The sequence below is a fragment of the Giraffa tippelskirchi genome, chromosome X (assembly GCF_054371585.1).
Source record: "Giraffa tippelskirchi isolate mGirTip1 chromosome X, T2T-mGirTip1v1.2.pri, whole genome shotgun sequence".
NCBI lineage: Eukaryota > Metazoa > Chordata > Mammalia > Artiodactyla > Giraffidae > Giraffa > Giraffa tippelskirchi.
In genome coordinates this window covers 2,292,386-2,316,485 of record NC_137289.1, presented here as the reverse complement: position 1 = coordinate 2,316,485, position 24,100 = coordinate 2,292,386, and the positions used below count along the sequence as shown (strand labels likewise).

Genomic DNA, 24,100 nt, shown 5'->3' with positions numbered 1-24,100 from the left:
GCCCAGCGCTAGCCTGTGACGACGGTGGCAGCCGCGGGCCGTGCTCTCGCCCCGGATCGCCATTGCCGGGCCTCTCGAGCCGCCCCGCGCAGCTTCGTGGCCTCGCCGAGTAGAGCGGGGCGGCTGGCCTGACGACGCTGCCCCTGATCTGGCTCGCATCCCTCCCTCGCGGTGTCAGGCAAGTCTCCGGCCGGCCCGGCCCGCGTCGCCGGCCTCCATGCCCGGATGGACCCACATCTGGGAGAACCAGTTCCACTTCCCAGCCCCAGAGGCTCCCGGGGGCTCGATCGTGAGCCACTCGGTTCCCGTGTCCCCTCCGGTCCCAGCCGGGCTCCTCTCCACATCCCCGAGGAGCCTGGCCAGGGAGTTGGACCAGCAAGTTGGTGCACCGATCACGCCCGCACCGTAACTGGGGCCCACCACGAGGTCGTCCCTGACCCCCACCCAAACCTGCTGTTCTGCTTTGTTGCCCCCCTCCCCAGAGCGCGGGTCCCCAAAGGCTGTACCTTCCGGCTGCCCCAGCCCAGCGAGAGAAGTGGACATGAGGTTGGCAGGTGGGTGGCTTCCACCTTGAAAGGGAGAGACTTGGAAAGCAGACTCGGCTGGAGGCCCAGCTCCTCAGAGGTCTGTCTGGAAGGGCGGGGAGGGCGGGAGTGGTGGGACCACTGGGTTTGTTGGGTTTTGCAGAAACACTCATACTACGACCTTGAGCAAATCCTTTCACTTCTGAGGATTTCAGCTCCTGAGTCGTGAGAAGAGGGGTACGATAGTCTGTTTCTCCCAAACGGGGTGACTGGCCACTCTTTGGAAAAAGAGCTATGTGAGAGACGCCCCAAAGAGTGCACCAGCTGGGTGGACAAGGAGAGGCAGTGGTCTTAGATGAGAAGCTGATCAAAGTGGCCCTGGGCTCAGATGGGAACCCACTGCCAGTTCTGCTGTTGCCTGGACAGTTGAGATGAATGGGGCTTGGGGTCCCATCAGTTTCAGGGTGGACTTCCTAGTGGCAAAGGTTGCAGCACTATGAATGCATCCTAGGGAAGCTGGCCCATGAGGAACTGGCTGGGAGGATGTGGCCTCAAGAGTGATCAGGGCTCGGCTGGGAAAACAACAGTCACTGCTCTGTGAAGGTCAGTTCAAGGCTGGGAACAGAGGAGGGCACTTGTAAGGATAGTCGATGCAGGAGGGGAGAGTGAGAGAAGGGTATGGACACAGGATTTGGCGATTCCCCAGTGTCACTCTGCAGTGTTTTCACTTGCCAGACTGTGTGAATGGAGGGATCATTGGCTGAAAGACAAAATACCGGAAGAATAGAGTTTGCTTATTTGGGGTAGAAGAGAGAAGATGAGTTCTGTTTTAATATTTAGTTTGAGACACCTGTGAAATATCCAAATAGCAATAGTAAAGTAGCAGTTGGCTATATAGATATGGCTCAGAAGACAGGACAGAGCCAGAGATAACCTTTAAAGACAAGGAGAATGGATGACATGATCCGGGAAGAGTCCATGGAAGGAGATGAGAAGGCCTTGTGCGACAGGAAACAGGACAAGCCCAGGTCTTCAGGGCAGAGTCTCTGAGGACAAGAAGGGTGAGGAACATCCTATGGGCTTCCAGGGTGGCAGCCCAGAAGGGTTTCTGCAGGAGGGGTTCAGCCTGGCATAGCCAGCTGAGAGACAACAAGGGCCACAGGTAATCCCAGGGCGCTGACCCCAAGAAGGTCCCAGGCCGGGGGCCTTGGTGACAGGCTGTCCTGTGGGGCTGATGGAGGCCGGGGCAGAGGGGAGGAGATCGGGCAGAGGGGAGGAGATCGGGCAGAGGGGAGGAGATCGGGAGACAGAGGGACCAGCAGGGAAGTCTATGCAAGGAGGGAGGAGCCAGCATGTGCGACTCTGGAGGGGCCTGCGAGGAGGGGAAGGGAGCAGATGGAGGCCAGTGGCCGGCTGGGATCCCCAGGGACGGGAGTGTTGACAATAGAGGACCAAGAGTGAGACAGAGTGAGCTATTCCAAGAACCCCGGGCAGGGTGGGGAGCTGGGTGCCCAGCTCACAGCAGGGGAAGGGAGGGCTGCCTGGCCTTCTAAAGGGGTAGGAGCCTTCTCCTCCATCATTGCAGGAGAAAGCAGTGTGGCGGGGACTAAAATGCATGGGGACCTCAGGGGTTAGGGGGCTCCTCTGTTGTCATGGGAAGGGGGCGAAGCCCTCTCAATCAGGGGCTCTGGAAGGCCCCTCCACACCGCCAGGGAGAACCAAGCCGAGAGCCTTCCAGGTGCAGTGGCCTTTCCTCCTTCACCTGCCAGGAGCTGGTCCCCCTCTCGTGCCTAGTGGGCAGCCGCAGGTCCCCCCCCCTTCTGTTCTCCCATCCCTTCCTCCCCAGCGGATGGGGAGATCCGCTCATGAGAAGGCCTGGGGTCGTCCAGGCGCTCACTGCCCTCAGAGGTGGCCTTGCTCACGTCTTTGCTGCCTCCAGGCCCCCTTCGCATTGTGGCCCTGGTCATCACCGTGGCTGTCACCTGGATCATAGTCAGCATCCTCCTCAGTGGCCTTGGGTTTCCTCGGATCCAGCAACTCTTCACCAGTGAGTGTGGGACTTTCCCTCACCCCGCTACAAGGGTCACTGGCGGCAGGCACCCGGACCTGCAGGCTGAGGCTCAGGACGGGGCTGGCAGTGGTCTGGTTTGTCTGTCTCCTCCCAGCGGGACACCGGGAGCTGTCCCTGCTGGTCTGCCTCTTGGCGTCTGGCACAGCCTGACCCTTACCACCCAGTTGCTTTGGCTGGACACACCAATCCCCACTCATTAGAATTCATTCAGTTCAGTTGGAGTCACTGGGGCCTGAGTTGGGGGCAGGAGGAGGCTTCGGCTGAATCTTGGGGATGACGCCCTCATTGGTCCCCGGAGGCATTCCACTGGGTTCTGAGACAGGAAGGAACTCGACCCCTCCTTGCCAGGGACACCTCATCTCTAAGGACTTTTCACAAGTCCCATCTACACTTTCCTGGAGCAGAGAGCTTTGCATGTGAATGTTTAGACTTGCCCAGGAATGTATGTGCCAGGGTCAACCTGGCATAGCCTCTGACCCCTGATCCTGGCTGGCCCTCCACATTGACTTCCTGGTACAGGACCAGGCTTCCCTACTAACAGAAACAACTCTCTGTACCCACAGGCCAAGAGAACTCAGTGACTGCAGGTAAGGTTCCTCTCACCTCACTGCTTCTGCAGTGTGCCTACCCCCTCTGACCACTTTTGTGACAGCCGTGCTTGTACCCAGCCCACCAGGGTTTCTCTTCTCCATTTACCCCTCCCCATACTACAGCCCACTGGAGCTGCTTGCATGCTGGGAGTCCAGAGAACAAGTTACTTCCTTCCAGAATACCTAGGGGGCCAGCCATAGGATAGACATCGCCATTCTGAAAGGGAGGAATTGGAAGGAATAAAGAGGTCATCAGTCTCAAGCAAGTCCAAATCCCAGCAGGGCAGATCCATTCCATTTCAAAGCCTGAGAAGAATCCCTGGGCCTTTGAGGGGGTGGAGGTTGGGGGAGGGGGCTGTGGAACATAGGGGATGACCTTACCCTCCCTCCTGGCCCAAGCCAACTGTGGCCTCCGCAGCTATTGACCTGCCCTTGGAATTATCTTTCCTCCCTTCCATCCTTTGTCTGTCTTTCTCAGTCCAGCCTGGCAATGTTCCTACTTGTATACAAGTCTCAAAAACCTTGTTGCTCTCCTGTGGAATTCATGAGGGTCTAAGCTATAGACAAGAGAGTCTTCCAGATCATTCCTGGGTAATGTCATCTCTCTCTCCTGGCTTCTGCTGACCCAGCTCAGTGGGTCCACAAGTCACCTGCCTAGCTCTTAACGAACAGTTGTCCAGCCACACCCTGGGTGTTGTCTCCGGAGCCTGCCCTTCTCATTTTTTTTTTTTTGCAATATGGTTAAGCTGAGAATTTTCCAGACCTTCACATTCTGGTTCTTTCATGCTTAATGGGCGTCTCTTCCCTCCCGTGTTATTGTAAGCAACAAGGAGAAATCGTCAACACTCTGCTTAGAAATCTCCAAGTTCAGCCTTCACGAGTTGTACCTTCCACAAAACACTAGAACACAATTTGGCCAAGTTCCTTGCTGCTTGATGACAAGGGTGGCCTTTTGGCCAGTGTCCCAGAACACATTCCTCATTTTTGTCTGAGAGCTCACCAGAAGCACCTTTAGCATTCACATTTCTAGTGACATTCTGGGCACAGTGATGTGTGTATTCTCCATGAGGATAGAAGCTTTCTCTACTGTTCTCCCTTCATTCTGAGCCCTTAGCAGAATTACCTCCAATGGCCACATGTCTACTAACAGTCTCTTCAAGGCAATCTAGACCTTTTCTAAGAAGTACCTCAGAATCCTACAGCCTCTACCCATTACCTGGTTGGAAAGCCATTTCCACATTTTGGGGGATTTATTACAGTAGCACCCCACTTCCTGGTCTCAAACTCTGTATGAATTTCCTGGGGTGGCCATACCAAAATGGCAGAAACTGGGTGGCTTAAACAGTAGAAGGGTATTCTTTCTGTTCCAGAAGCTCCAAGTCTGAGATCTAGGTATTGAAAGGCTACTCTCACCCCAGAGGCTCCAGGGGAGGCTCCTTCTGGCATCTTCCAGCTTCTGGTGGCCCCAGGTGGCCCATGGGTTGTGACTTCATCTCTTCTGTCTCAGCGCCCATCTTCACACGGCCTTCTCCTTCACGTCTGTGTCTTCTGTCTTCTAAGACCACATGTCATTAGATTTAAAGTGATTAGTGAAGTCGCTCAGTTGTGTCCGACTCTTTGCAACCCCATGGACTGTAGCCTACCAGGCTCCTCTGTCCATGGGATTTTCCAGGCAAGAGTACTGGAGCGGGTGGCCATTTCCTTCTCTAGTCATTAGACTTAGGGCCCACCCTATTCCACGGTGATCTCCTCTAAATGAATTATAATGTCAAGTAACCCTGTTTCCACTGAAGGTCACATTTTGAGGTCCTGGGGCTTCAGAGCCTCTTCTGTGGGAACACAGTTCACCTCGTAACACACCATCCTCCTGGCGGCTCTCCTACTATCCTCTGTTCTCCCACCAGTGGCCAAAGAGCCTCCCTGGGGGTCCCTGACCTCAACCTGAGCCATGTCTCATCTGCACGCCAGTCCCCTGGTCTGTGATCACTCATTCGTCCCTATGGGCTGGGCCTGACCATCCCCTCTCAGGTGTCCAGTGCCCCCAGGGCCAGGCCCAGGGGTCACCCTGGTTGTCCCCACAGAGCCACGGGCCAGGAAGTATAAATGCGGTCTGCCTCAGCCGTGCCCCGAGGAGCACCTGGCCTTCCGCATGGTCAGCGGCGCTGCCAACGTCATTGGACCCAAGATCTGCTTGGAAGACAGGATGTGAGCCTCTCGGGATGGGGCCAGGGTGGGGTGCGGAGGGAAGCAGGGGCTGCGTGCCGTCGATGGGCCATTGGAAAGCTCTGTCCCCCTGCCAGGCTCATGAGCAGTGTCAAGGACAACGTGGGCCGGGGACTGAACATCGCCCTGGTGAACGGTGAGTTCCCCACGGAGCAGAGACGCAAAGTCGGGTGGCACCCTGCCACCTTCTATCTACATGCCCACTCTGGGAAGTCCCAGGGGGGCCTGGGGCGGGGGGGGAGGTGTGTGAAAGCTGAAGGCTCCACAGAAAAGGTGACCCGATGGACAAGAGCAGGGTAGCAGTGAAGATCTCGAACTTTCCAGGGATGGAAGGCTGCTGCCTGGGAAGCTCCCAGAGGGCTGCCAATGCCTGGCAGCCTTGGGTGGGTCCTGGCGTGTGAACTGGCAGCACAGTGGGCATGCATATGTTGGGAGTGCAGGGGGGAAGCTTCTGGAAGGGCTGCTTATCTGGAGGCTCCGGGTGGCATCACCCTGGCAGCTTCTGCAGCAGCGCCCAATTCTTCCCTCTACGCAGGGGTAAATGGAGACCTCATCGAGGCCCGCGCCTTCGACATGTGGGCGGGAGGTGAGTCAGGCCGCTGCTACCACTTTCTGACTGGTGGAATGACAGCTCCTTTGCCCTGAACGCTGTTCCCTCTGTAGGTTCCCCAGGGCCGCTCGAGCGCTCCCTCGTGTTCAGAAAAGGTGGGGAGAAGGACCGGTGTTAAGGTCAAGGCTTTGGCCCTGGCTTCTTGTTTTTTGGGCTTCCCTGGTGGCTCAGATGGTAAAGCATCTGCCTGCAATGTGGGAGACCTGGGTTCGATCCCTGGGTCAGGAAGATCCCCTGGATAAGGGAAATGGCAACCCACTCCAGTACCCATGCCTGGAGAAATCCCATGGATGGAGGAAGCTGGTGGGTGGGCTACAGTCCATGGGGTCACAAAGAGTCGGCCACGACTGAGCGGTTTCTCTTTTTCTTTCTTTCCTTACTTGTTTCCTAAACTCTTCTATTTCTTCTTATTTGGTTCCTAAACTCACTTGGCGACCTGGCTTGGCATGAATCCCTGGCCCACTCCCTGCTTTAGTTTCCTCATTTGGAGAACAGGGGTTGGTGAGGGAGGGGTGCTCAGAGGTGGCCAGTGCTCCATGGGACCTGTCCCCCCAGATGTCAATGATCTGCTGAAGTTCATCCGGCCACTTCACGAAGGCACCCTGGTGTTTGTGGCTTCCTACGATGACCCAGCCACCAAGTAAGTGATGGCCGAGGCCAGCCTCAGCCTCATCCATCTAGGGTCACGACTCACCTCTCTTCCTTCTGTGTGGCAGGATGAATGAAGAGACCCGGAAGCTTTTCAGTGATCTGGGCAGCAAGAACGTCAAGGACCTGGCCTTCCGGGACAGCTGGGTGTTTGTGGGGGCCAAGGGTGTGCAGAACAAGAGCCCCTTTGAGCAGGTATGGGCACAAAGCCTGGTACCCCCACTCCCTGGCCCAGGGCAGTCTGCCCACCCCTCCGGCCTGCATCCTCCAAGGTCCCCTTCTGTTCATGCCACGGCCTTCCCTGAATTCTGCCCAGCACACCTCCCCCCTCCACAGTGGTCCTGGCTCCCTCATCATCTGCACAGGGAGGGCAGTAACTTTGATCTTCTCTCTCTTGTCTGGATTTCCCCCTAAAGAACCTTTGAATGGCAAAGCTTTCACATTAGCAAGAATCACAGTTAAGACACCTCCCTCCTATACATCTTCAAGATGCTAGCCAGATGTCTTGGCAGTCCTTTGGTTAAGAATCCGTGCTTCCGCTGCCAGGGGCAGGGGGCATGGGTTCTATCCCTGGTCAGGGAACTGAGATCCCTCATGCCACATGGTACAGCACCACCCCCACCCCCAAAAGACTCTCAGTGATGTCCCATCCCTGCTAAACCCAGGACCCCAGTTCACCCTGTACACCCTGCTCCCCATCTGCCCTAATTGGGAGGCTCCCAGCCCCTAAACCCTGCTCCCCGCAACAGGGCAAGGCAAACAGGCTGTTCCAGTGGTCTCTGGAAGGCTCCAGCTGCCAAAAGAGCGGCTCGGCCCCCAGACAAGAAATGTCCCTTTGGGCCTCACTCTTGGCACAGCTTTCGCCCTGCAGGTGAGGTGAGGGCTGGGACATACCTTGTCCTTCCCTTCCCAGCATGAGCCAGGCCCACCGGAGTTCTGGGAAGCTGACCCCCTCCAGCTATAAGGGGACGGCTGCCACCATCTTCAGATGAAAACACTGAGGCACTGGCAGATGGGGCTGGGTGCCCGGAGAGTGCCCGCTTGGTTGACCCCAGCCTGAGGGGACGGAGGGTCTGTCTGGCCCCAGTGGCTGAGGACTGAGTCCATGCCGCCTTCTACCCCATAGCACGTGAAGAACAGCAAGCACACCAATAAGTATGAAGGCTGGCCTGAGGCGCTGGAAATGGAGGGCTGCATTCCCAGGAGGCCTGCAGCCAGCTAGGGGCCAGGCTCGTGGACGAGACTGAGCAAGGCTGCGTGTGTCCGGCCCCTGACAAGGCGCCAGCACAGGGCTGAGGCCCCGACCCCACGCCCAGCAGGTTGGGGCTTTGAGGTCATGACCAGCGACCAGACCGTGACCAGTAGTGGGGGCCGCCCAGCGGACCCCGTCGCACTTTGTTTCGGGGGGGAACCCCAGGTACCCGTCTCCTTTTCCGAAAGCTGCTCCCCTAGTCCACCCCTAGCCAGGCGAGTCCCAAGCACCTGCAGCCCCAGGTTTGGTAGTGGCTGCCTAGAAGTTTCAGGCACCTTCCAGAACCTCTGCATCCCAGAGTGCCTTGTGGCTCTGTGGGCCAGGCCTGTTTCCAGCGTGATTCATCGTGCTGGGCCGCCTGGCCACCTCCAGGGAGGGGCGGCCACCTTGGAACTGGGCCAGCTGGGTGCTGAAGTCACGGCCTGATGGCAGTCTCTGGAGTGGCGGGTGGCCACCCCTATGGTTTGTCAGAGGGCCCGCCTTCTCCATGACCTCTTAATAAACTGGTGGCCTCCAATGGGATGAAGTGTGTTCGGGGGAGGAGTCAGGGTTGTTGGTGTCCTGGGAGAGGGACACGTCCCTGAGGCTCAACCGACTCGCCTCCACACCCTTGTAGGGGGCCTGTGTCTCCAGGGCGCATGTCGTCTACAGGCCCCTCTGCCCAGCGGGCATCCCTGTAACCTTGCCCGGAAAGCTGATTCTGGCTGCCAGAAACTGGCTGAATCCCTTGGACACAGGTCTGTAGGGACAAGAGTGGGGATTCAAATCAACCCTCCCCCTTTTTTTTGTATTTGTGTCTTTTTCAAACGTGCAACCCCAGCAAGAAAGAGTTCCCATCTTCCCAGTCACTAGAGAGCTACCTCTCATTGGTCCAGATTGGATTATGGGTTTATCTTTGCCTCAATCTGTGTGGCTCTGATTGGCTACCTGTGTCGTGCACCCCCAGAGGCCAGCATTGGGGTCATCTACATACAAACCTTGTGTACCAAGAGTAGAAGAGAGATGGCCCCCTAAAGAAAACTGAGGCACCACGACCTGTAGCTGGGCTTGTAAAAACACCAGTTGTCACTACATTTCCCGGTAAATACCAAATGCAGCCCATACTCATGCTTGTATAGAATATGCCTTCCATGCCTGCTTATTTATCACACAGTCTTCCTGGAGGCCCCTGCCTGGAGTGCAGGAGGTAGGTCCACCTCTCAGGGTCATCACTGTGCCCTGTTAACGAGATGGCGGTGGGTCTCCCATCTGAAGTGCCCTGATGTTCTTTTAGCTGTCACTATCATTTGTTCCATCTGTTCTCTTGGTCCAGATGACTTCTCCTTTGGAACTAGATATCCTTGACTAACTCATAGACCTTCCTTCTCTTCTGGGGTAGATTATTAATCCTCGAAACTAACTACAAACATTCTTGTTTTTTTGTTGTTGTTGTTCAGTCAAAGTTGTGTCCAACTATTTGTGACCCCATGACTTTAATTTAGCCAACCCTTTTTCCTGGATGGAAGGCCTCCAAATTCCTTCAGGTCAGACACCCCACCAGCCCCCTCTGGCTTTTCAGGGAAGGCTGGAGAGACTGACGATAACGAGAAGCAGCCTTCTATCTACATTTGGTCTCCTTGACCCCTGACACCAATTCTCATCCAGCTGGGAATATAAAAATGAAGGGTTCCTCAAGGGTGAACACATCTTTTAGGTTTTCCATCCCCAACGTTCAGCTGACCCATCCCCCTTCTCCCTCTGGCCACTTTTACCCCATCCTCAGACAACGACAGCACCACTGCTCCTTTGCAAAACTGCAGTCTTCAACCTAGCATGTGCCAAGCTCAGCCCTCTCACCTGTGCCAGCCTGCTTCCATCAGGACCTCTCAACCCCATTTGAGAGGGACAGTACAGACTTTCTGGGATACCAAGTCCACACACACACACACACAAGACTTATGTTTTAACTGAGGCTAAAGAACAGCCTAGAGCCACAGCTCTGAATGTTTCTTGATCACTGACAAACCCTCTTGAGTGTGCACCCCCACCATGTGTGTCTACCTGCTTACACATCACATGCATGTATTAATCTGAACTTTATAACACACATACACAAATACAGTTCTCAATAAATAAGGCTAAATTAAAATTAATAGGTTATTTAAATGATTAGTTATTATTTATTGGGAAAATAAATAAAAATAGAGATGCTGCAGGTCTTTTTGGACATTCTCTACGATGTGTCTTAGGAACCTTCTTGGGGCAAGAACCTGCAACTTTGGGCACCACTGGCCTCCACCACAGCCTTGACAAGAGGTTCTTCCAAAGCAGTGGGTAGCTATTGTCCCGCTGCCTGACTGTGATTGCCCAGCAACCTTTGGGAACCTACAAATCTCCTTTGATTCTACACTTGCTCACTGTCTTCCCACGTCCACGTTCTACACTCTCACCACCTTTTGGCCCTTCCTCATGCCATGTGTTTGCACTCCTTCTCCGTGAAACCTTAGGACCTTGCTTTTGGCCCCAAATAGTTTTGAAACGTTCAGAAATCCACTGATCTTACACAGGGTGGAAATAGGCGCTCGGTCGATGCTTGAATGTAGGAAGGTGGAACATGGCCGAGACTGGGTCCCAGAGTCTGGGTCCGTCGGAGTCGGCCCTCTGGCCACAGGGCTGGCGCCCTGAGCAGGCACGTAACAGAAACCCTGATTCCCGGGTCCCGCCACTAAGCAGCAGCTCCTGGGCGTCCCAGCTTGGCTAAGGGTTAAGCATGTGTCCCACTGCCCCCAGAGGTCGCAGCGTGGTTGGGAAGGACTGGGGTGCCTACCTGGAGCGGGTCGCCCCAGCAGCGACCACAGAAGACAGGGATACGCATCTCGCTAGCCACACGAGAGAGCGCCCCAGCGCCGACCAACCGTGACCCGGAAAGCGGCCAGGCCGGCGCGCGCGCCCGCGCAGACTCGTCGCTCCCATGTTACGTCACATCCGGTCTGGGCCCGCCCCGGCGGTGAGAGGTGAGGGGGCCACCGTGGGGTGGGCGGGGCGGGAGCGTGGGGAGGAGGCGGAGGCGGTGCTTCGTCGGGCTCGGGGCGGGGCCCAGGCTGGCCGTGCTCGCGGGCGTCCGCCGGCCCAGCAGGCGCTGGCTCCGGCGCAGAGCTTCCTGGCCGCCGAGGCAGGTGAGAGCCTCAGGCCGGAAGGGCGAGTAGAAGGCGGCTTCTGGCTCCGGCCGGTTTCCGCCCTCGCTTGCTGTGGCGGCCCTGCGCCGCGGAGAAGGGCCGCCGCCGGGCGTTCGTGCAGGCGCGGGGACCGGGAGTGGCGTGAGGGATCCCGGGGCCGCCCGGGCGGGTCGCCGGCCTGCCGGCTGCAGGGCGCTCCTCCTCCCCTCCCTCCTCAATTTCTGCCCGAGCTCTGATCTGCCCTGTCCGACAACTTCCGGACTCCCAGGTAGGGAGGAACCCCGGGTCAGCACTGCCAACTGCACCGCCACCGAACACTCGGCCAGTGTGGGAAAAGCTGCTGACCCGGGGTTCCCTCCCTTGTCTTGGGGCGTATCTGCCCAAACTCTCCTGGCACCTCAAGCAGAAATGGTGGGATCTGGGCCAGATCCCCCACACAGTGACTCAAAGCCACCAGCGGTTCTGGAACGACGGGGTGCATGGCCCTTCGCCTCCTCTGCCTTCTGAACTGGTTCACATCAGACCAGTGGCTTCAGTCAGTCCGGGGTGCCTTCGTTTCTTCCCTGTGAGTCCCCTCCACTGTACTTCTGCTCCCTCTGGTTTTCCTGCCTCCCTCTTCAGCGGTGAGACCCAAGGCTGGATCAAGGCCTCCAGGGTAAGTGACCCAAACGCTAAGCCAGGAGAGGCTATGACATCCCAGGGATGAGCCTTCTGCTGAACCAGCCCTCCACCACCTACTTCCACTGCTCCCCAGTCTCAAATGAGACTATCCCCGATAGAATCTAGAGATGCAGGGGCCTCTTCCAAGACTCGGACAATGCCAGGCATGAGTCAGTCAACAGTAAGGATGGAGAATTACTGTGTCCTCATCTTGGTTGCCCCAGTTCCTGCAGGACAATAGGGTTTGGGCTGCCCAAATTGATCAGTGGGAAGAGGCAAACGTCTTTCCTTCCCTTTGAGGCAGCCCGCCTCTCTAGAAACACTCCTCAAGGGTAGTTCTAGGCTCTGGTAGGGGTCCACGTGGGCATGGGAGGAGTCCCTGAACTCTGAGCAGAGCCTCTCAGATGTGGCACAGTGGCTCTAGGAGCTCCAGTTCTGGGCCTGCCAGGGGAGTGAGAGCTCTGACAGAAAGGGGAGAAACCTCTCAGTAGACATGTGGCCCTATCTAACCCCTTTCTGTTGTCCCTTCCAGCAACTTCCCTGGGGAGAGGGGGCCCTGATTCCTCCCAGAACCTCCATCTTGCCCCTGTCAGCAGGGAGGTAGGCCAGATGGCCACACACAGCAGCACTGTTCACATGGCAGTGGTGAACATCAGCACATGGGGCCTTTGGCCCGGGGGTCACCCACTGCCCACACCAACTTTGCCGGCTGCTCTCTGCCAGTCAGGTGACACTCAGATGCTGTGAGCTGGCCTACTCTCATTGGGCCTGCTTCCTTGGCATCCCTGGGCTGTCCTTCAGAGATTTCCTCCTGGTTGTGGTACTGCCACAACTGTGCCTCAAAGCAAGTGGGGCACAGGCTTGTGGTGACAGGACTGGGGCTGGCTCTCCCTGGTGGCTGATCATGGCTGATCCCCTGGTGTCAGGCCATCTCTGAATGGTGGAAATCAGCCCGAATCAGCAGGCCGAAGGTGAAGTCCCACCTGTCGGTGGCCCTTCTGGGGAAGCTTGAGGCAGTTGTGACTGGGGAAGGGACACCCGAATGGCACTCAAGGGCCAGCACTAGGCATTCCCTTTCTATCCCCAGGCTTGTGGCAAGTGACCCTGCTGAGTCTCCCAGCAGTGGGCTTCTCGGTCATGCTCCCGGGCTCACAGCTGCTCGCCCTCACCAGCCACCACCATGTCCCTTCTCTTCTTAGGAAGAGCTCTACCATCAAGAAAGGCAGCCCAGTGCCAGGCCTTGCCCATGGACCCTTCTCAGGACCACCCAACGGCACCAGCAGGGCTGGTCTCCTAAGCCGCAGAGGACCCTTTGGAAGGAGCCATGGCGTTTAGGAGGGGTCAAGGCCGCTCCCTATGGTGGCCTGGCCCAGAAGGGGTCACTGGTTGCACGGGCCCCCAAAACATGCTCAGGGCCACCCTGCTGCTTGTCAGCCTGCTGTGGGGGGCCCGGGGAACAGCCAATGCCAGTCTCAGCCCGGCTGTGGGCCATCCCGTGCCCCTGACCAGGGGCCGCTACCTGAGCATTGGAGATGGCTCTGTGATGGAGTTTGAGTTCCCAGAAGAGAGTGAGGGCATCATTGTGATCACAAGCCAGTACCCAGGCCAGAACAATGGGACGGGGCCCAGCCCTGTGCTGAGGGTCACCTCCCTGGACCCAGAGGTGCTGACCATCAAGAATGTGAGTGCTATAGCCTGGGGCGGTGGCGGCAGCTTTGTGGTGAGCATCCACTCGGGCCTGCCTGGGATAGCCCCACTCCACATCCAGCTCACAGACCCCCGCGAGGCCCCGCCCAGGCTGATCGAGGAGCGGAGAGATTTCTGCATCAAGGTCTCACCCGCTGAAGACACCCCCACCACCCTCGGCACTGACCTGGCCCACTTCTCAGAGAACCCAATCCTCTACTTGCTCCTGCCTCTTATCTTCGTCAATAAGTGTTCATTTGGGTGCAAAGTGGAGCTCGAGGTGCTGAAGGGGCTCTTGCAGAACCCCCAGCCCATGCTGCTGGGCCTTCTGGGCCAGTTTCTAGTCATGCCCTTTTATGCTTTTCTGATGGCTAAGGTCTTCATGCTGCCCAAGGCCCTGGCTCTGGGCCTCATCATCACTTGCTCGTCGCCCGGCGGCGGGGGGAGCTACCTCTTCAGCCTCCTCCTTGGAGGGGATGTCACTCTGGCCATCTCTATGACTTTCATCTCAACGGTGGCTGCCACCGGCTTCCTGCCGCTGTCCTCAGCCGTCTACAGTCGCCTGCTCAGCATCCATGAAACACTCCATGTGCCCATTTCCAAGATCCTGGGGACCCTGCTGTTCATTGCCATCCCCATCGCAGCAGGCGTGGTGATCAAGTCCAAGCTCCCCAAGTTCTCACAGCTGCTGCTGCATGTCATCAAACCCTTCAGCTTTGTGCTGCTCCTGGGTGGCCTCTTCCTGGCATACCGCATGGGGGTCTTCATCCTGGCAGGCGTCAGGCTGCCCATCGTGTTGGTGGGCTTCACGGTGCCCCTGGTCGGCCTTCTGGTGGGCTACGGCCTGGCCACGTGCCTGAAGCTGCCAGTGGCCCAGCGGCGGACTGTCAGCATTGAGGTGGGGGTGCAGAACAGCCTGCTGGCCTTGGCCATGCTGCAGCTGTCCCTCCGCCGCCTCCAGGCTGACTACGCTTCCCAGGCCCCTTTCCTTGTGGCACTTAGCGGCACCTCGGAGATGCTGGCCTTAGTAATTGGCCACTTCATCTATAGCAGTGTGTGTGCTGTTCCCTGAGGGCCCCTGGGTCAAGCTTTTGCCAGGCACCCCTATCCCTCAACCTCCAACTGTCCCCACCATTCTTGTGTACCAAAGGCCTTTAGTTCTCATGCACTATGCACTCGGAAAAAATATCCAGGCTTATTTTTTTTACTCGTTTTTTATTCTCCAGCTTTCAGTGCCAAAGAGGCCATGCTGAATTCTGTAGGCGGGCACTGCCCAGAAAATATATTTCAATAAAACAGAAGCAAGCTTGGGTCTCTTGCTGTCTTTGCCCTCTGAGGCCTGTGGGTTGGGCGAAGGAAAGGTGTGGTGTGGCCAGGTAGGTGTGGGCCGAGGTGGAGGGCTGGCTTGGGCGACACAGTGACCTCTGGCCAGATTTAACCCTCCTCGCCCCTGCATCGCCTCTGAGAGCTGTATCTCTGTTCTAGAAGGAGCAGTGGGAAGGGCAGAGGCCTGACTCCCCCACCTGATCTCAAGCTCAGTTGCTTTTCTGGCGGACTGAAAAGGAGGCCGGCGGGTGGCGAAGCGAGCTCGGCGGGGCCGGGTCTTCTGCGGGCTCCTGAGAGGCAGGGGATGAGATGGGCATCAGCGTTGACCTGCTCTGCCCGCGGGCGGGGGCGCGCGAACTCCCAGCCCGCCGTCTCCCCGGGCCCAGCTCCCTAGCTCCTTCAAGCGGGCCCGACTCGTCCCTCCCCCTTTTCCTCTCTCCGCGGGCTTCCGGGCTCCGCCGCCCCGGAGTCCGCGGAGGACGGCGCGCGTCCGCTGGACGGTCCAGGTTACGGGGGGCGGGGCCTGCGACGCCGGGCGCGCCCCTCGCGAGGCTTCCGGCGGCGGCGGGCGGTTCTGGCGCGCGCCCGGGGCGGCGGCTAGCGGCGGGGCCGTTGAGGTGCGCGCCGGCCCGAGTGGACGCCTCGGCGGCCGCCATGCAGCTGACGGTGAAGGCACTCCAGGGCCGCGAGTGCAGCCTTCAGGTAGCATCGTCGGGCTAGGTCGCATGGTCGGCCCTGCGGGCGCGGGATCGGGCCGCGGGCGGGGACGGACCCGGCGGGCTGGCCGCCCCGGGAGAGGTCGGGAGAACTGCCCTCCGCGCAGGCCGCGGCCTCACCTCCCACCCCCCTTTCTCGGCCGGGACAGGTGTCGGAGGACGAGCTGGTGTCCACGCTGAAACATCTGGTCTCCGAGAAGCTGAACATCCCGGTCCGCCAGCAGCGGCTGCTGTTCAAGGGCAAGGCCCTGGCAGGTAACCAGGGAGAGGGGACGCCGGGGGAGACCCGCGGGAAGCCAAGGGACGGGGCTTCCAGCCCAGGCCGGGACAGCAGTGTAGGTGGAGGGGGCTCTGGCTAGGTGACCCCCACACCCCGGGAGGCCACTGCGGCGCTTCGCCTAGCATCCCCGAGGCCTCGCAGCGCTGTGGCCAGTGCGACTGTGGGCCACGGATCCATCAGTCTCTTTCTCTCTCGGACAGATGGGAAAAGACTCTCCGATTACAGCATCGGGCCTAATTCCAAGCTCAACCTAGTGGTCAAACCTCTGGAGAAGGTGTTACTGGAAGAAAGCACCGCGCGGAAAACGGCCGAGGCCCCGGCCCCACCGCCTGCCGCCTGGCCGCTCATTTCCAGAGTTCTGGCCCAGCACTTCAGCGCCGCTGATGCCAGCAGAGTCCTGGATCAACTCCAGAGGGTGAGAAGCGTGGCCGGGGACCTCTGCATCCTGCCCACCTGCCTCTGTCCCAGCGCCCCCCCACCTCAGCCACACCCCTGAATCCTTCTGGCTTTCTCTCTTCAGGATTATGAGCGGTCCCTGAGCCGCCTGACGCTGGATGACATTGAACGCTTGGCTGGCCGCTTCCTGCACCCTGAAGCGACTGAAGCTATGGAGAAGGGGTTCTCCAAGTAGGATTCTCAGAGTGTGGGGAGGAGCCTGGCCGGGCCACAAGCTGCATGTAGCATTAAATGTCTTCTTGTATTGCAACTTGGCTCATAATACTGCCTGGCGGGTACCCGGGTACCTGTATCCAGCTCATGTTAGGTGCCAGGCCCCACACAAAGCTCTTGACCTGGGTTGGCTCCCACATGTTGCACAAAAGGTGAGACAGCCGAGGCTCCTAGCGGGGAAGGTGAGGAGCCAGGTTCTGAGTCCAGCCAGCTTCCAGAAGTGCTTCAGGGTGAGAGGGAGAAAGGGCTCATTCAGACGGGTTCTGAGGGGCGGCCGTGGACATTCCAGGTTTAGCCCACTAAGGAGAAACCCTCGAGCAGGCCTGGAAAGGGAAGCAGCTAGCCCCTGATGCCCAATCCTGTCACCTCATCCTTTGCAGGTCCGGCATTGGCAAGAGGTCAGATGACGGCCAGCTTCGGGCCCCCTTAGTGGCTGCAACCAATGTGCACTCAAAGGGAAGGTGGGCTGGGGAGTATGGGATGTCACCCAGCTCTGGGGAGTGACCGTAGGCAAGTCCCTGTGCCACGTTGGTCCCCAGCCATTGACTCTGCCCAGTGAGGGCTGCTCTTGAGACTCTCTCAGTTTCCTTTAGCCCCAAAGCCTGGGGTCAGGAGTCTGCAGCCATCCTACCCCTGTGTCCCAGATACAAACTGAGGCCAAACGCTGAGTGATGGCAAAGTGTGGCCCAGAGACGGAGTGTCCTGTCCCTTAGTGTCACAGCTTTTCTCTGGGCAGCCCCTTCTGCTTGTCTCCTCCCAGACACGAGTGGTCCATGACCTTTAGAGATGACAGGTGACAGTCTCGAGGTGACTCAAGCAGGCCCCTGTACCCTTTGCCCATCCTCTGCCACGTGTGAACAGGGCCTCCCACTGTGCACACCACTCACTGTCTGAGAGGAAGTGGGGGGCAGAAGCTGGGGAGTGGGCCGTAGAGATTGTCTAGGCACCTGCTCCTCGGAGGAGGGCACCTGGGCCACCCTCAGGCCTGGGCCTCATGGGGTAAGTGCTGGGTCCCCAGGTGGGGAGGATGGACAGTGGCTCAAGGGCCAAAGGCTTTGAAGAGCAGGTGGAAGTCCATGGTTCCACCCAGGAGCTGGGCATGTACTGCCGCAGGGACCATGCAATAGACTTCCCTACACTCATTTCTTTGCAGTCAGGAAATTTTATATTGACCTTTTCAGTCATACTAGAGGTGCATGTGAGACTTTGACCTGAAAGGAACTCTTATTAGCTGAGCTGCTTTTGGTTTCCCCATCATTGATTTAACCATTACAGGGCATTGGTTTAAGCAATAAAGGAAAGGTATTGGTTTGTGAAACTGAGAAGTCCAGGGGTATTGGCAGCAGATAAACGATTTCCCCAAATACCCAGTTTCTTCCTACCTCCCCTCTGCACTCTGCAGTGTCTGCTTCATCCCAGGCCTCTACCTCAGGATCAGAAGATGGCTGCCTGCAGCTTCCACCGAACCCCTCGGTCACAGCCAGCATGGAGCACCTTCCCGTCCTCTAGCGTAGCTTCCTCCTCAGCTGCCCCAGCAAATAAACGCTGTCCCTTTTGGATGCTCAGAACCGAGTGCCTCCATCATCTTGTTGGGGGCTTGGGTGGGCTGTGGAAGGGAGAGGGCAACTCTCAGGAAGGCCGGGTCCCCGGGGAGGGCTGATGCGTGCAGACGGGTCTTGCCGACAGACCCAAGAGACAGTTGGTGAGTCTCATGTGCCTCCCAACTGGGCGGTGACAATGCCATGGTGGCTAAGAGCCATCTGTTGAGCACAGGAAGTCATCAGGGACCTCAGGCTGCCCATGGAGACAAGAGTGGTGTCTCCCAGGTGTATAGCAGGTGCCTTGCTAACAGGACTGATGGGCCCGATTCCGTGACCCTGTGTGGCTTTCCATGATGTTCCGGAGGGCCTGCAGACACAATGTCCCAGATGCTGTGAGGATGCATGAAATGACTTCCCAGAGAGCATGACCGAAGAAAGAGGGGAAAGGACTGGACCTGGAGAGACTTCAACTGGAGACGTTGTGGAGGCTGAGGCACCTCCGCAGACGCAAGGCCACAGGAAGAGCTTGGTGTCAGAGGCCAGGAAGGCCCCTCCAGCCAGGGTGCAGAGTGTCTAGTGCTGCCAAGAACCAAAAGTGAGGGCAGCCTCCTCTCACGCTAACAAGAAGGTCATTGGCGATGTTTTAGGGCAAGAAGCCACTGCATGGTGGGGAGAGGGAAAGGTCTTGCCAATGACTGGAGACCCCCAGTTCCAGAAGCTTGTCTGGGCAGGAGTATGTAGCTACGTAGCTATGGGGGGTTGGGGGGAGACAGGGAAGAGGTGCCGGGATGAGAGATGGGAGGCCCAGGTGGGAAGGGGCCACAGAGGCTCTGGTCCAGGCCTTGTGCCATCGTGAGAGGATAGAATGGCCATGGGCTGCACCCTGACTTTATCCTTAGATTATGAGAGGGGTGGCCCCATATACCCCACAGGCTCCAAATACTGAAATATCCTTCCACAGGGGCCGGAATGTTTACAGCCGGCACTGTGCCCCTTGAGCCAAGTGTCTGCCCCAAAGGTGGGCACTGACCCCCCCGTTACCCCCATCCCCTGGCCTGAGACCACTCTCTCCTCCTCATGGAGGGGCCTTGAAAGAGCCCCACTAGGAGACAGCAGGGCGAGTGAAAGGCCCAGCTGAAGTGGCCCCAGATAGCAACGGTCCGGCACCTGGAATAAGATGCCTGTGGTGCTACTTGCCATGGGCACACTGGCGGAGGGGTGGATTCAGAAGAAAGCAGCGTTTCCTTTGGGGTGGGGCTCGCTGAGCTGGAAAAAAATGCCCAGGCGAAGATCAGCTGCGCGCACAATTTGCTGACACCTTACTTTCCATGCAGGCCTGGAAAAAGCCTGCCTCACCAGGTCCAGTAGGTCTGACAAGTGCTGCTCAGGACGGGTCAGGCCCTGCCAGCAGGAGGTGCGAAGGCCATGGCAGCCTCTGTGCCCTGGGCCTTGGAAAGCCTGCCGGAGAGATGCTCAACCCTGTCCCCCTGTCCCCCTCCAGGGCCCAGGCAGAGCAGCCTCCCGGAGCTACTGGGGACCTGCCCTTGGCCACCTCTTCTGCCTGCCCTCTCCAATTTTTCCTTCCACTTCCCCTATCTCCGGGCTTCCCTGATAGCTCAGTTGGTAAAGTATCCACCTGCAATGCAGGAGACCCCAGTTCAGTTCCTAGATCAGGAAGTTTCGTTGGAGAAGGGAACGGCTACCTACTCCAGTATTCTGGCCTGGAGAATTCCAGGGACTACAGTCCATGGGGTTGCAAAGAGTCGGACATGACTGAGCGACTTTCACTTTTCACCTGTGTTGGCTCTCCCCAACACACCCATCTCCTACTGTTGGGGGACCCTGAGGCTCCGTCCCCGGATCTCTTCTCTGGATCTCTCACTCCCTGGGGAACCTGTCCACCTTCATTGCCATTTCTGTGCTTTGTGTCCATGTTTGTGGCTCACCCCAGGCCCGTCTCTGAGCTTCAGGCCACGGCTCTGGGTTGTGACTCTGAAGCCGTGCCCGGCTTCCCTGCAGAAACCTCCTGTCACACCTTTAGTGCTTGTAATGTCGGTGGCATGGGGACTGGAAGACACAGTTCCTTCCTGCCTGGCACCCATGTGCCCAAGGTGAAAGGCAACACCACTGGGTCAGGCTTTTGACGACAGGAAGTGGGAGGCCACCTTTGCCTCTCCTAACTCTCCCTTGTCCATGGGCCATCAGGCAACAATGCTTTTGGAAGAGTCCAGGGCACTGGCCTCATACCAAGTCCCAGGGTCTGGATTCGCCTCCTTCCTTCCTGGTTAGATTCAGCTTAGGCTTTCTGAGGAGAGCGGCCACCCAGGGCAGGCTGTGTTCCTCCCCACACAGTGTGAAGGAGGCCCGGTTTGATCACTCAGTCTCTCCCTTGCAAAGGTGCCTTCTCACTTCCTAACACACAAGTCATCTGGGTGATACCTTGAGACCCAGGGACTCTCTTTTCCCCAACAACCTTCATCTCGTGGTCTTACCACCCAAGGATGCTCCCCAGCTGGATCAGTTCAACTAGATGAATTGCACTGGTGGCTGCAAAATGGTGATTTTCTTGTGCTTTCTTGCTTTCTACAATTATTAGTTGGCATTTCTCTACAAAGAGCTTTTCCCTTTTCCCTGCTGTCTTTTCTCAGTTGTCACGGATGACACATTTTTGTTTTTATTCAACAACTTAGAATCTAAGAGTGTCATTTTGGGGACAGTTTTTGCTGGACTGTAGCATGCATACAGTAATGGGCATAAATCATCAATATACAGCTCAACAGAATTTTAAAGTGAATACACCCATGTGTGCATCCCCTCCAGATCGAAATATATACATAATGTCTGCACACATATCACCTTCCCTGGTGCCTCCTCTCCAAAAGGTTTAATAGCCTTCTGGGTGCTCAAATTGTTCTAGCTTTGGTTCTTTCCAGTTGGCTCCCATGTCTCTTTCACACGCCCCATCCTTTTCCTTTTCAAGCATATCTTTTCTTTCTGACACTACAAGGTGCTCCAGACTCCTCTTGTATTTTTTCCTGACCCATACCTAGAATCTTCCATTTCTCCAAGGAGCTCTGGTTCTTTCTGGGGAGACTGGTGTTGAGAACCAAGGTCTGGCCACCCTATCTCCCTGGGGGAGAGGGTAGGCTGGTTCAGGATGGATTTTGAGGGGTGATCCAACAGGCTTTGATAACCTACTTCACCTTTACGCCCTCCTTATGATTACAAAGGAGGAAAACAGAAAACTAACAGGACTATCACCATCAGAAATTCTATGTCACTTTGAAAACTTATTTTGATTAAAATGCTATATAAGGTTACTGTCAAAAACTTGCAGAACAGAAAAGGGAAGTTAAAATCGAGTCATACAGTTTGCGAACGTCCCGAGCTGTGGAAAAGAGTTAGTTGCTCCGTTGTGCCTGACTCTGTGGTTTAGTCAGTAAGTCGTGTCCCACTCTTGCGACCCCACGGACTGTAGCCCCCAAGGCTCCTCTTGAAGAAGGAATTCATGGGGCCTGGACTCCATCTTAGGCCTGTTCGTGCTGATCATGTTCGGCCACCTCTCTAATGGACTCTGAACTCTGTGCTTAGTGCCTGTGGAAACGACAATAGAAGGACAAGACCCCCCTCCGGACAGGGGAATCTTGAAGATTGTATCCAGGTTACTCATCACCTAAGAGAAAACATACACTGATCCCCCTACCTCCGGACAGGTCATAGATTTTTTTCTGTCACCTTGGGCTTATTGATAATTGATTGTTTGAACATGGGGTTATTGTGATTGTATTTACCTTTCCTTTGTTTATGTAAGTCACAAGGAAATTGGGGTGGTGGGTTCAGACACATACACATGGGGTATAAAAGATTTTCACAAATGCTGGTTGGGGTCCTTGGCTAAGAGGAGACTCTGCCTTGGGCCGGCTGGTGTAATAAACTGCACTTCACTATCTGCATCGTCCTTCTGAGTGAGCTTGTTTCCCGGAGCGCGTGGCTATAACACTCTGTCCATGGGATTCTCCAGGCAGGAATACTGGAGTGGGTTGCCATTTCCTCCTCCAGGGGATCTTCCTGACCCAGGGATCAAACTCGGATCTCTTGCATGGCAGGCAGATTCTTTACCCACTGAGCTACAAGGGAAGCCCCGAACTGTGTGAGGGAGACTCATTTCTCAGCGGCCAACGGAGACCCCCCCCTCAGCCGGCCCACTCCGCCGGACCTGTTTGCGCAGGCGCGCGGGGCGGGGTCGGCGCGGGGGGCGGGACTTCAGGAAGGACCCACAGTTTCTCGTCGCCTGCCAAGAGTGCGGGCGACGCCAAGCTCGGAGCCTGTGGGTGGAGTTGGAGGCGGAGCGCGGCAGCCATGCAGGAGGCAGATGGGGACGCAGGCGCAGGCAGCCTGGCGGGCGGCGCCGAAAGCCATGGCCGGCGGGGGGTCGCGGGTGGCCGAGGCGGCCCCCGCAGCGCGCGTGCTGCTTCCGCTGCAGACCCTGGAGCTCCGGGTGTCGCGCCGGCGCAGCACTCTGCGAGGCCGGGCGGGGACCCGTGGTCCCCGGCCCGAAGGCCAGGAAGCCGACCATGCGTATTGTATCCTACTCGGGCAGTGCGGATTGGGCTGGGGGCTGCCTGCGGTGGGAGGTGGGACAGATGGACAGACAGGTCAGGGGATGCGGGGGGGGGTGGAATGGCCGGGGCGCCTGGGGGCGGGCAGAGAATAGAGAGCTGAAGGGAGACTGGAGGCGGGGATGGGCCAGGGTGGCTTGGGCAGGGGGGGAAAGTGGGATCACGGGTCAACGGGGTGGCTGGGCTGGATTAGGGCTACGAGTGGCCCAGAGGGGCTGGAAGCGGTCCTGAGACAGGGCCCAGAGCTCCAAATCCCTGTGGGTGGTACCTTAACCGAGTCTCCATCAGCACCCTAAACGTTCCTTTCCCATCCGCCTTGGAAGCAGAGATCGCCCGTGGGTCCCTGGCCCCAGATGCCGAACCTCACCGTGGGGCGGTTGGGAAGGAGCTCACAGTGAGCGGCAGCGTCCTGGCGGTGTAAGTCGGAAGTGGCTGGTTGGTTGGAAGTGGTAGCAGGTGACCAAGCTCGTCTTTCGCGAGGGGCGCTCCATTTGGAGACACTCAAGGGCTGCGTTTATGGAGGTGACACAGTGCGGTGGGCCCATTTCCCCCTGAGCGGGCACTCCAGTGGAGATGGCAGCGATTTCAGTGTCAGGGAAGCTCAGAGTCAGGAACTGGAGGAGTTCCCGTCTCCACCTTGATTCTCTTTTTCTGCCACTTTCAGCTGCTGGAGAGCTGAAGATTGCCGCCTTCTTCGAATCTCCATTGTCAACTTTCTGGACCAGCTTTCTCTGGTGATGCGAACCATGCAGCGCTTTGGGCCCCCTGTTGCCCGCTAAGCCGGGGCTGGGGAAAGGGGGATTAAGGTCTGACCTGGTGGCCCTTCCTAGACAGTGCATCCTTCCTAGGGCAGTGATTCCTGCACTAGTTGCCGATTTATTATGGGGGCTCATCTTTTGCCTATACTGGACTGGCCCTTGGGTGCTCAGGGTCCATTTGCATTGTTTGGTGCTTAAATGTTTCTTAACTACTGAAAATACAATTGACCTATGATGAGTTTATTTTCAACTATAGCACCTTCAAAATTCTCGCCTTTGTCCTTACATTGGAAGGTTCTGTGATTCAGATAGTCAAGTAGTACAATGTAAGTGAAGATAATCTAAGAAATGGAGGAGGATACGTCCTGTCTCTCATTCAGTATTAGCTACTGTCAATATTTTGGAGTATTATCTGAGTTTTATAGTTACATTGTAAACGTGTAACAATAATATTTGATATTGTGCAAGTTTAGCATTTTTCCTGGTATTTCTCATCTAACATGAACTTTTTTCTAAAAATTCTTCAAAATCATTATTGAATGTTTAAACTATTTTCAGTCTTTGCTGTATTATAGGTACTGATTCAGTGGAATGCTTGTATATAGATCTTTGCATGAATGATTGTTAAGATTACAAGAAGTAGAATTAATTATTTAAAGCTCTCAATCTGAAGTATGTGAAATTACTCTCCATAAAATACCCTCCCACCAAAATTCTGGTTTCCCCACATTAGTGTCACCATTGGGGGCTTCTCAGGTGATGTAGTAGTAAA

General features: G+C 56.8%; 4 protein-coding genes across 22 annotated transcripts; all 4 read left to right on the top strand.

Moving 5' to 3' along the window:
* FAM3A (FAM3 metabolism regulating signaling molecule A) lies at positions 1–8,435 on the top strand. 12 transcript variants are annotated; one of them, XM_081568059.1, is made up of 12 exons: positions 1–178; positions 483–554; positions 2,464–2,571; positions 3,159–3,182; positions 5,267–5,390; positions 5,486–5,544; positions 5,944–5,994; positions 6,072–6,113; positions 6,574–6,658; positions 6,735–6,861; positions 7,416–7,537; positions 7,793–8,435. In XM_081568059.1, exons 2-12 carry the CDS (start codon positions 542–544, stop codon positions 7,797–7,799), a joined length of 762 nt encoding a protein of 253 aa, XP_081424185.1. In that variant the 5' UTR covers positions 1–178; positions 483–541; the 3' UTR covers positions 7,800–8,435. The 12 variants fall into 12 exon arrangements, with proteins under 12 accessions (XP_081424185.1, XP_081424184.1, XP_081424189.1 ...); XM_081568058.1 differs by lacking the exon at positions 3,159–3,182 and having other exon boundaries at positions 5,237–5,390; XM_081568063.1 differs by lacking the exon at positions 6,072–6,113.
* A 2,252-nt stretch (positions 8,436–10,687) lies between these two features.
* SLC10A3 (solute carrier family 10 member 3) lies at positions 10,688–14,729 on the top strand. Of its 5 annotated transcripts, none has more exons than XM_081568055.1 (3): positions 10,688–10,911; positions 11,480–11,728; positions 12,933–14,729. In XM_081568055.1, the coding sequence occupies exon 3, from the start codon at positions 13,058–13,060 to the stop codon at positions 14,489–14,491; it is 1,434 nt and encodes a 477-aa protein (XP_081424181.1). In that variant the 5' UTR covers positions 10,688–10,911; positions 11,480–11,728; positions 12,933–13,057; the 3' UTR covers positions 14,492–14,729. The 5 variants fall into 5 exon arrangements, with proteins under 5 accessions (XP_081424181.1, XP_081424180.1, XP_081424183.1 ...); XM_081568057.1 differs by lacking the exons at positions 10,688–10,911; positions 11,480–11,728 and adding an exon at positions 10,978–11,073 and having other exon boundaries at positions 12,933–13,414; positions 13,502–14,729; XM_081568054.1 differs by lacking the exon at positions 11,480–11,728.
* Positions 14,730–15,324: 595 nt separating this feature from the next.
* On the top strand, positions 15,325–17,975 carry UBL4A (ubiquitin like 4A). 4 transcript variants are annotated; one of them, XR_014076264.1, is made up of 6 exons: positions 15,325–15,447; positions 15,611–15,716; positions 15,942–16,156; positions 16,262–16,562; positions 16,791–16,871; positions 17,813–17,975. XR_014076264.1 is itself a non-coding variant. In XM_081568071.1 (6 exons), the coding sequence occupies exons 1-6, from the start codon at positions 15,400–15,402 to the stop codon at positions 17,922–17,924; spliced, it is 669 nt and encodes a 222-aa protein (XP_081424197.1). In that variant the 5' UTR covers positions 15,325–15,399; the 3' UTR covers positions 17,925–17,975. The 4 variants fall into 4 exon arrangements, 2 of the variants coding, with proteins under 2 accessions (XP_081424197.1, XP_081424198.1); XM_081568071.1 differs by having other exon boundaries at positions 16,262–16,368; XR_014076263.1 differs by lacking the exon at positions 16,791–16,871.
* Positions 17,976–22,290: 4,315 nt separating this feature from the next.
* On the top strand, positions 22,291–23,994 carry LAGE3 (L antigen family member 3). The gene is made up of 3 exons (XM_081568050.1): positions 22,291–22,534; positions 22,859–22,987; positions 23,235–23,994. Exons 1-3 carry the CDS (start codon positions 22,311–22,313, stop codon positions 23,347–23,349), a joined length of 468 nt encoding a protein of 155 aa, XP_081424176.1. The 5' UTR covers positions 22,291–22,310; the 3' UTR covers positions 23,350–23,994.
* The last annotated feature ends 106 nt before the right edge of the window (positions 23,995–24,100 follow it).